This window comes from Diadema setosum, chromosome 21 (genome assembly GCF_964275005.1).
Source record: "Diadema setosum chromosome 21, eeDiaSeto1, whole genome shotgun sequence".
Classification (NCBI taxonomy): domain Eukaryota; kingdom Metazoa; phylum Echinodermata; class Echinoidea; order Diadematoida; family Diadematidae; genus Diadema; species Diadema setosum.
Genome location: NC_092705.1, coordinates 15,185,979 through 15,198,014, shown reverse-complemented (window position 1 = coordinate 15,198,014; position 12,036 = coordinate 15,185,979). Strand labels below are relative to the sequence as shown.

Genomic DNA, 12,036 nt, shown 5'->3' with positions numbered 1-12,036 from the left:
CCCTGAACCCTAACGTCGGCGTCACTGGAAACCTTAACGATGTTGCATATGTTCATATCTTTCCTGTTGGCTCCATTAACAACTTGCCCAAGTGAGGCTTATGAACGGACCTAGGTTATGAAAACTGAAGACGTCTAATGGGCAAGTGATAGCATCATTCATTTTTCGTTCTTCGAAGGAACCTGTAATTGTCAATCCGGTACCAACGAGTCAAGCTTGAACAAGGGGAAGCTGCGAATGTTATTGTTAAAAGTTTATTGTGTGTATAATGATTTCCAATTATTACTTTTTATGACCTGGCATCATTCACCTATAGTGTCCGTTTCATGCTTGTACAGATATTTGTTTTACATCGCATCGCATCGCATCGTTTCACGTTTTTTTTTTCTTTAATTTCAGAATGACTTAAGTTGCATCTTTCTTGTAGAGCTGTAATAACCTCACTTCAATTACTCATTATCATGCATTGTATCGAATTGCGATTTGTGGTTGCAGGCCTGTTTGTGATAAACCATAAAGTTCATCTAACTATTCTTATTGAGAAGGTTTAAGAGCTTACATTTCTGTTGTCATGTTAGAGAAAATGCCCTCAAGGGCTATAGTTATATTAATTATTTCTTCGTCAGACTGATGATGATACTTTAGCATCTGATTAAAAAAAAAATCTATATATATAAACATTCCTTTGAAGGAAAAATTCGCCAGCAGCTCCAAAGCTTTCCACAGCTAGCCTTTAATCAGTATTAGTAAAATATTCCGCTGGTGAATTATTATGCCAAATACCCCCGTAGATCATGCCGCGGAAAAAACCCCAAAACAAACGAACGTTCCATCAAACTGGATTCTGAGGAGATCGGAGTCCAGTTGAAATAAGATCATTGTAAACTTTCATGAAATCCGACGAGTTCTATTGGCCTATGTGTCTCATAGAACAAATAACCCTTCCGAAACAATGCTCACACAATATAACAGGTTTATCAGTCTATCTTAAGTTTTTTTTTCCAGCAAACGTCTTAATGAGAATAGCGATAGACATTATTTTCAGTGCCATGAATTTGCCCGTCACTAGATCACCCTCCTGTTCCACATGTATATTCTAGCTTTATTTTCTCTGTAACCTCTTAGAATTAAAATACTGAAATCTGCTTTAAGTATTAGTTAATCTTCTTGAGATAAACATGTGATCATCGTCATCGTAGGTTTTTTTTTTTTTTTTTTTTTAATAATAAAATCCCTCATAGATACGAGGCGTGATGGATCTCTTTCGGTATATAACAGTTGCATTTAAGCGCCGACAAAAGTAAGTGTGTAAATGCATCCACGCATATTTGAGACACAGTGTATATGAACATCACATAATTTTTTATATAGATAAAACGATAAATTCTGTGCCAACTTTTAAACTCCTTATATGTGTTGGAGACATTTTGTATATAGGCGTAGAGATTATATATATGCCTTTTGGCTAAGATCTTGCGTGGATATATTATTATAGATAAAAATATACGGGATCATAAACATGTGTGTATTTGTCAATGTCTGTCTTCGTGTACGTAATCCACCATTTTTTTTTTCGAAGTATGAGTGTCACATTATATTTTTGTACAATATCAGCCCATCAAGTCCCCGGAACCAAATTTTCATGGTTTTTGCATTATCTCTTTGTCACGATTTATTTTTAGTATCCATTGTGCGTGTTTCAAAGAATACAGTAAAGATCATTTGAGCCTTTTGCTGTTCTTTTAATTGTTATGGTTTAAGAACTTCAAAAGCTCTGAATTAGCAAATTCAGGACCCATTCTTCAATGGATAAACATTAAAGAATAACTAAAGATTATTTCATATTTCTTTCTCGAAATGCAAGTTACTTTTTTCTAACTTCGAACGGAATATAACCGGTTTCATTCAATCTTTTGTTTATAAAAGACATGTGGTGAAGTTCAAAGGCGCCAATCTAATGGGGGAGGATTCTGTGGCAAAATTTCGCCGAACTTGATGGGATGGTGTGCTACGCTAGTTACAGCTAATTTTGTGTTAAGGTTCGCAGTTAGCTGAAGTATTCACTATAGCTGGGCAAATATCAGATGGATGTAACGGGCTTAGCAGCAGTGATTGCCATGTATACCCAGTTAAAGGCGTTGACTCCTAGTAGTTATAACCAAACTTGCTACATCTGCTGGACATACAGCCTCATCGCTCTATACTTTTGTTGAAAATACTCCAGGGCAAGACTTAAGAACAGTTACGACAGAAATCTGTCGTTCTGGATGGGCAATAGCATGGAACGTAGTCTTCTAGAGAACAAGAAACAATTTTGGTATCAAGAGTTTAAACTATCAAAAGTCACCTGATAGCGCTCGTGTTACCTGGAGTGAATTGAATCCTTCTCCCATACCATCGTGCGACTGATATTTTTGTCGTCACGGACAACATTTTTGAAGACAGCATTAGTGAAATTTGTCAATACAGTCAGATTTCATAAAAGTATGATTATTTCTTTATTTCATTTACAAAACTCAATTAATAGCACATCAGCTGAACGAAACAGTGTTGCCTACAAAATGTAATGATTAAACAATAAAAAAAAAACAAATTCGAAAAAGAAATACATGGCAAATAAAAAACTAAATACTTAGGAGTTTTTTTATGGCACAATTTTCCACTTACATAATTTATGCTAAGTCCACTGGAAAGAATATATACACCAAAAGTGTGCATTTTTAGCTTTATTTAGTGTCCATAACAGCAAATAGTCTGAATCCACGAGTACAATTATACATGAAAAGCATGAATGATACTTCTTTTTGAAAAATCAACTTTACAATACTATTTGTAGATTATAACGTCGCAGGCAATGAGTGTGTCGATTTTCGTGGCGATGACCGAGATCTGGAAGGGGCCTGTTAAACCCCCTCCCCCCCCCCCCCCCCCCCCGTCTATGATTTACTTAACATGTCCCCTATCGGAACCTGCTTATGGCTTATCTAATAAGTCAACTGGGATTTCGGAATTCAGTACGGAAAGGTTTAACAGCCCGTTAAATGACGAAACCTGACGATCCAAGTGGATTTTTAAAGTATATCGGTACGTGCATTAATGTGTGTCGAGGTTTTATATATCTGAGAATTTATCGCATGGTCGCATTAATATGTTTTCAATGTATACTGGCACCGAAAGTCGCATGAATGAGTTGTATTAATCCTATTACATGTGATTTGTGAATGGCTGGATGGGGTCAGACAAAGTTTGCTTGAATTCCAAGCATCTTTCTATTAAAAAAAGAAAAAAGTTTATTCAAAACAAGACAGTGGTAAAATAAGAGTGAAAATTTATAGCGTCAACTTTCTTGGTATTGAAATGCATACCGTTGATTTTATGTCGACGGTGGTTTCTTATATCTCACTTGGGCTATTGGAATCGCCACACTCTGACAAGTGAAACTCTGCCTTAGGATTGTTACACTTACTGCTCCCCACCCCTCCCCTTTATAGCCAAAAAGTCGTAAGTACTAATTGTAGTTTGTGCATGTGCGTGCAATTGCCCCAACAAGGACCTGTGTGTAGAGTTCACTAGGATTTAAAAGAACTGTTCACGCGGCTTCGGGGAATGAATAGCCCCTCCTGAAATAATCAAGCCCATTCAGTATTATGATACATAGTACATTGTATGTCATTATTATGGTTATATATTATGACGTCACATTCATGCTGCTCATATGACGATAAAATATGAAGTAAGAAAGAAATACGTGTTGAGTCTTGTATCATCATGACTACATTGTTATTTCATACTTTCACCTTTTTTATTCAAACTGCGTTCCATTTACTCTAAAATCACATGTGTTTGTTGCAAACTTTAACATTATGCGTAATGGAAACTGTCCTTGAGAATTGTGATAACCTGAACTAACACATTGTCTTCTTGAATGGTTTATTTTTTAAACCATGCTGCATATCAGACAGTTTTCTCTTGTGCGTTAGCCGTGATGTTCGTTGCTAATAGCGTCTTAAATGTTATATCAAGGCCCCATTCCATGCACTGACCATGCATCAGAGGCTCATCTGGTCCCCAAAATGCACAATTAATGTCGGTTTCCCGGTGATATCCTATGAAACCTAATCCGGCAAGCTCTAGACACTCATACCACGACTCAACGAGGGTTATACCAATGCCAGAAGAACCCAAAGCTCGTAAGTTGTTCGATGATATCTAAATAGTCGGAAACTCAACGGACTGTCGTAGGACGTTGTCTGCTATGGACACGCCCGATAGTAGCACAGCACAAGTCTAACACACAACGGATTGACTTGATACCTTTGGGACTGATTAATGACACCTATCCGACAATAACTGGACTTCCAACTGGAAATGGCGAACTACGTGTATCAAGCTCTGAGCTTAGTTCCTTCACCGGACGATCTTGCTTCATTGGAACACACCCGACATGTCCGACACTGACCTCGTGATATTCGACCAATATTACTAGTCAAATTATGAATTCATCAGACTTTTATCCGAACACTTTGGCGGGTGGCCGGAAGCAAGAACAAAAACGAAAACAGAAACAAATTTACTCCCAACCAGTGACCGATTAGAACAAAAATCTCTGTGGAACGGGGGCGGGAGGTAGCAGACTTTCCCTCTTTTAGTATACATGCCTTAAGGGTCCCTGAAATCCAAATGCATGTTGATTTGTGTTGATTTATGATACCCTCAACATCACTTTTGCTGTGAAACGAATATCTAGAAACATTCCATATATTTTTAACGATTTTTTTTCTTCTTTTTTTTCTTCTTCAGATTACTTGGGAACGCCCACAAAAAATCCTTTCAAACCAATATTCCTCAGATGACCTCATCTGTCAATCATTGCTAAAGTACTGAAATGTTCAACAAAAGACATTGGAATGCACCTTCCCTCGACTCAGCATAACTTGCATGTTTCTGTGAAATTAATGTGACTAACAAAAGACATGGCGAGGGAACATGCAAGTTATGCTGAGTCGAGGGGAAGGTGCATTCCAATGTCTTTTGTTAAACAAATCAACATGCATTTGGATTTCAGGGGCCCTTTAAGTCCTGCAGGTGCGTCGAAGACGAACAACAGATGGCGTTCCCCCCTGAGGCAAGCTTTTGATGATAAATACATAGTAGTAGTAGTCGCCCTTTAAAAGCAGCTCTGAGACATACTACACGGTCAGCAGCGCAGTTCGATAACAGAACTTTGTATTAAAGTGTGAGGAACGTATTGAATCTAATCGTTCTGTTTGCCTTTTTATTATTTCATCGAGGCGATGTTGTCTTATTGTTAAACTTCATTGTGTTACAATAATCATGTGTTATTTGACAAATTTATCCGTTTGGTGTCTTCAATAAGTTCAGTATGCCAGAATTCTAAATATCTAATTTTTACTCTTTTACTCGGTGTGTTCCTTTGACTTTGAAAGACATATCCATGTATGTTCATTCATGATGTTGTGCCAGCTATGATTCCGTAGGTTGGATATGACAATAAACATTGATGAAAATATAAGATAAATGAATAATAATAATGAATGAGCCCATTGATGATTTATTAATGAGTACGTCATGCATGTATCACCCGATAAGCAAATGTTCAATGAATTCTCCATTAACTGACATGTCTTAAAGATGATAATCTTTCTAAACACGTACCACTCAACGTACAATGTCAGTCGACTTCTGTTGATGAATAAAGCGCCACACGTGGTGAAAATCAATAGCGGGCGTGCTTTTCCTGTGTTTGTCTTCTCTATTGATTTTTTGGAATGGAATTCAGCAATCGTTTACAGAGTCCTTGTTTTACAGGGAAACGCATTTGCTTGAACGCCGCACGATAGTAGCTAAAGTCATGACAAATTACAGCAATGTTTTAGTGCAACTTTGGCAACGAAACTCCATTCCGAAAGACGTGAAATATTTCTCTAGTGTTGCTGTATATGTAGGCCTACGCCTACGTTTGTTTGTTTGTTTGTTTGTTAGTTTTTTTTTTTTGTCTGTTTTGAAAGAATATCCGTAATTTTCGTTGGTTTGCAATTTCCTGTCCTACCCGGCTTACAGATAATAGTAAGCCATATTGTATCATGAAATCTATACCCAAAACATTTAACTGATAAAATATTTGTATCCAATACATATTTCCCAAACAAAAATTTTGAGATTTACCCGTACAGGGATGTAAGCTACCGAATGTGTACATGGATCCAGCTTTAGTGAGACATTATTAGGCTCATAATTACTATACTAAGGAGACGCTCGACATTACCGAGTATTGTTTCTCCTTAACGTTTTTAACTATATCATATCCTATACTAAATTTAGTATAGGTCCTACTAATTGCATACTTTAAACTGCTGACTTTTCTTATCAAACACTGTCTTCCTAAAACTGGATCCAGATACACACACACAAACACGCACACACACACACACACACACACACACACACACATATATATATATATATATATATATATATATATATATATATATATATATTCATACATATATAGGGCTGTGTGTGTGTGTGTGTGTTGGTGTTTATATTCAAAACCCACATTTTTTAGGGGCCTCCCCCTTCGTCATCAGGGATGAAAATTAAAAGTGTATACGTGTAAAGTGCATGCAAAATGTACACGTGTAAGACATATTTTTGTGTATATACTTGCATGTTAATGAATATGTTTCTTTTCATGAAGTCTGTTTTTAAAAATCCCACCGTCAACGTGGTCAAGACAGAGTGCGATTACGTAACTCTTACAATTTCAGAATTTTCTTGAATATAGGTAGCCCGTTTGTGAATGCTATCTTCCATACCCGTCCTGGCGAACACTCCTAATATGCAGACCCACCTCACGCACAAACAGTCTCACACTCTCACACGCGCACAAACCCATGCAGAATGCATACCTTTGTATTCCAGTCTCCTTGTAAACACACCACCTACGCGCTATTTTCGACAGCTGAGCATAAAGTGAGTCTGCCCGTTTTTGCGATGCCATTGTGTGCAAACAAGGCCAAACTATTGTGTGCGACAACTGGACCAAAGCGCTAATTCCTCTCAACAATGCTCCCAAAACTCCTACTTGTTCAACAAGAGACATTCATCGGTGAACATCGTGTCTTACATTTGAGTCTGAAAGTACCACACAGCCTCGCCTTCACCATCGATTCGCATTTAAAGCGCAGGGACAGAACACAAGATTTAAAGACCCGAAATGATCACTTTTGAGTCAACACGAGGTGAGTTTTCTCTCTGTGTTTCGTCTTCGCCGAAGCACACCCAACACCTTTGCCTCAGATGTGACCAGCAGGCAAATTAAGCACAAAACAAATTTGAAGTGGGAGGGACGTTCAGCTGTGAGTTCAGACAGGGCTTCATAAATCTGTAGTATCATGTAATTCCATTCACAGAGTGCTGGAAGGTTGCTTTACAACGGCTTCAAATGTGTTATCACCCTTGTCCTGAAAGCAAGAGATAACAGAGGGGCGAGGGTGAAGGTGTGAGTTTTCTTTGATTTACAGTATCTCTCTCTACAAATGAAATTTGTAAGATCACAACTGCTTATCTATAATTTTAACAAACATGTAGAGAAAGGCAATAATATGGAAGAAAACTCCCGTGTTGTGATTATCCTAATGTTAATGACACAAGTCCTGTATACACCACGAAGGCTCGATGAGTAAACGTGTCAATGTGGGCTTACTAGAAAATGCTTTGCCCTAATAACGACCGGTTTTTGTTTTTGTTTTTGTTTTTTGTTTTTTTAATCAAGAGTACAGATTGCATATACCGTCTACGAAACAACAACAGAAGTGTGGTAGTGGTTGGTATAATAGTAAAGTTTGATATCAGTCGGTTTTCCCATTCGCCGATGGTTACCTGAAGAACATTATTTGTGTCAAAAGAACCATGCAAGTATGATATCATTCTATTAGCACCCATCAAATTAGTTTCATACTGAATTTACTTTCGTACACTCCGTAGTTTCGACGATGATAAAGATGTCTTCGTATTATGTGCTTTTATACAGAGAATTTTGTCTGTGTGATAACATCCGTGTGAGCTTTTTACGTGAGAAGGATATACTAATCAACTTGTCATGGTCCACTAAATGATTACATAGATGCTTATCCCTCAATGATCATCACTATAATGATATGCGACCATTCGTGGTGAAAATGAAATGCGCCTAATGAAAATTTAGGTGCACTAAAAGGTCATCTAAGCATCATTAAAAAGTTGGTTTCACAGCTGAGTATGACATACGTTTTCCTCCCTCGGTAAGATATATTTTCACATGCAGTTTCATGTAAGATATGAGAAAAATGGCCCAACCTTATAGAATGTATACGTTGATTTGCAGATCGCATGGAATGACGTGCATTACAACATGTAATAATTACATGATTCAATTCAATTTTGTTTCCTAAAAATATATTCATAAAATTTTGCTTGCTTCTATATGATATGTAGATTTCTACTTGCTTCAGCAAAATCTGTGTCTCAATGAATCCTTGAACAGATTAAAAAAACAACAACAACAACAACAACAACGGTACAATGGAATGCAACTAATATAATACCATGATAAAACAAGGGGCAATGTAATCGGTTATCATATATACAAATATGCATCAATATTATATATGTATATATATATATATGTATATACACTCAGCAAAAAAAGTAAGTTCCCCCCTATAGCATTTTCGGATATATCTCAAAAAGTGTTTTACCGATTTTCATAATTCAAATGGAAATGGATAAGGAATTTTATTACTCATAACATGAGTGGCAAATCATTGCCACCAGATATTATTATGGGTGTGAAAAAATGCATTTTATGTCAAAATGCATGGAAAAAAAGTTGCACTTTAGTGATTTGCAATGACTTTTACACAAATAATCAAACAATCACTCATGATTCTGGACATCTAAGCATGGTTGATTGCATATTTCTCTATCTCTTTTTTTTTTTCATGAGCGTACAGTGAAGTATTTGATAATTGATATGTCCATCATCCGCTTCAGTTACCAGCCGGCATCTCTTCCTCATACTGTTAACTAAAGTTTGTATTTGGCGCTGCTCAATGTTGGCCCATGCTCTTAGATTCTTGCAGTGAAGTGTCATGTTTCACCTTCTTGCTCGCTTTCCGCTTAATGACATCCCAAAGATTCTCTTCTGGATTACAGTCAGGCTATCTTGCAGGCCACTCCATACGTTCGGTGCCATTTCCCTCAACAAACTGATCTACAACTTGAGCGCATGATGCAAAATGGCCATAGGCACATTAATGTGATCAACCCAGATTGGAATTACAAATCACATGGCTTCTACCAACATTTTCATATTTATAAGGCTATTGTTTAAAAAGTATGCATAACATCTGTTTAATAGGGACGCACATTGTACCTGAAGAAATTCCTGAGAATTGCACAATTTAAAAAGGTCATTTGCTAACTTACATAGGAAATGTATACAATATTATGCTTCATATAGCCTAAATGCAACTTTTTTCCCATGCTTTTTGACATAAAATGCATTTTTTTCACACCAATAATGACATCTGGTGGTAATGATATGCCATTCATGTTATGAGTAATGAAATTCCCTATCCATTCCAGTTTGAATTATGAAAATCCGTAAAATACTTTTTGAGATATATCCAAAAATGTTAGGGGGAACTTACTTTTTTTGCTGAGTGTATATTTATAATTTTATATACATATATATATATATATATATATATATATATATACATGTATATGCTTATATATGTAATATATATGTATGTATATGTATATGTATACGTATATATGCATATATAATGGTATATACATGCATATATATACACAGTATGTTATGTGTTTGTCTGTTTGTCTGTTTTCAGAGAAAAAAATAGCTCTAATGCATTTTCTATGTTTTCTTCGACTCCTCTGATTTACAAGGCCCATGCAGAGAGAACATCTGTTGCCGTGGAGTTCAAACAAGCTGTGACGTCAAAATCGAATCGGCACCTCAGTATTCAATCACTGCTTGGACACAGACGTGAGATTTCGAGAAATTAATTTGCAACGCAGCAGCTATAGCAGCGTATGGAATTAAAAATTCCCTGTAAATTGGACTGATCGATATCCCTAAAGAGCCTGGTGTAAGGCTTTATATGTACGGGCGATCTTATTGCACGTTTATAAGATCAGCCTCATTCACATCGGATAGCATGAGTTACAATGTGCCGCATCTGTAATAATACGTTTCATTTGAGACCAAACGTTATGCATGAAAATTTTTGCAGGCTGTGAAAGACATAATTTCAAAAATAACTACGCGGAGAATAAAACGACACAGACAAATTAATGTTGGTAGGTGACTCTTACACCATCATAGGTAGTCTCGTTGCAAGGTAGCGTTAGCTTTCTAGGTATAGGATTTTTTTTTTTTAAAGTGTAATCACACGAAGCGATGTTTTCACCAAAGAAGCAGAGCCTTCAGATCACTCCAGACGATCCCGTCTTCGAGGCGACCTATCTGGGTAAGATCGAGATCCCCGGCGTCATACAGCCGGCAAGCGTCGTATCTGCCGTGAGATCACTGTGGCAGCGCGCTCATGACGTCGGCCCTGAAAAACTTCCGCGGGTGGCACTGGCGCTTGGTCCGCACGGTATTTGTATGGAGGACAAGCGGCCGAAGACGAAATACAAGTTTCAGTTCAGCATTGGAACCATTCCGTACTGCATGGCAAATAAGGGATTCAGCTGTGTGTTTGCTTGGGTGGTGGCGGATCCGAGAGTCAGACCGAATACGAACACAAACGCCACTAGTTCCGCGAGAGAACACACGCAAGATGGCGAGATCAAGAAGCCGCGCTGCCACGCTGTGGTATGTGAGAGGGAAGACGTAGCCCGCGCCATGGCGCTGCTAATGACTGCCTATTTCAATTCGGCCTATCGTGATCACAAGGACAAAGAGCGTCGGGAGACAAGGAAACAGGGCACCAGGGCCCAAATCAGCGACTTCGAGCGACGACGATCGAGCAGCTCTTTCGATGATGACTCCCCATCGGCGTCGCGGCTCCCTTCTCGGCAGTCATCAACGAGGTCAGAGAGATCGATGGACGGTGAGAATATCAGTCCCATTCACGCCATGGTGGCCAAGGCGTTTGGGATGACACCGAAAGCATTGTCCCAGGCCGACGCCGATGCCTTGCATGCCACCGAGGAGAAACTTAAGTCGCTGCGGATGGATCCACGACAGCTGAAGGATCGAGGAGAGGTCGAGGCCCTGTTTAACTGGGTGTCCGACAAAGACTTTTACTAACTTTCGACAGTCTTTTCGATTGCAGCTGGTTTCGCTTTTTGATTACCACTTAATAAAGACCATTTTCTCATCTTCGTGTTCAAATAAGTCACTTGCACGCTTTGAATATACATTGAATATTTTTCACTAAATTATCAGCACTGTATACTGGATGTGATGTGGTTGGATCTCCAAACAAAATATTAAGTGGGGATTGTATTAACAAAACCTTTCGAGGTTCTCTTCATATTTATCTCATTAAAATTTCTGCCATCGCGACCCTTATCTTGTTTTTGTATCGTATATACTATACTTTTGTGTTTGTACACGTTGTATTATGTGTATATTTGATCAATTTTATAGATTTGAATTAAATAAAGTTTTGATCTAATCGATAATACTAATTAAACTTTTACGGATAAAAACAGAAATTGGTGATACGAGTTTATCGGGTTAAAAAACAAACAAACCGTGGTTGTCCTGTGTGCTAATACAGATTTTTCAGCTCATACAACAAAATAATGTATTGAGAAACACAATGAAGCATTGGTTTATACCTAGCTGAGTGACGTTTGTTTCCCTCGGAACAACACTATATGGATGATGTTCGTTATTCTGAAGGTTTGTTAATTCGAGATTTTAACTAAAGTTTGTTATTCCGAAGGCTAGTTAATCCGAAAATTAAATAAGGTTCGTTTAACCCTAATCAGGCCGGG

The 12,036-nt window shown here is 37.8% G+C and overlaps 1 protein-coding gene across 1 annotated transcript; it reads left to right on the top strand.

Moving 5' to 3' along the window:
• Positions 1 to 10,460: 10,460 nt before the first annotated feature.
• Positions 10,461 to 11,664, top strand: LOC140244672 (protein FAM43B-like). Its single transcript, XM_072324292.1, has one exon. It carries the CDS (start codon positions 10,487 to 10,489, stop codon positions 11,339 to 11,341), a length of 855 nt encoding a protein of 284 aa, XP_072180393.1. The 5' UTR covers positions 10,461 to 10,486; the 3' UTR covers positions 11,342 to 11,664.
• Positions 11,665 to 12,036: the final 372 nt, after the last annotated feature.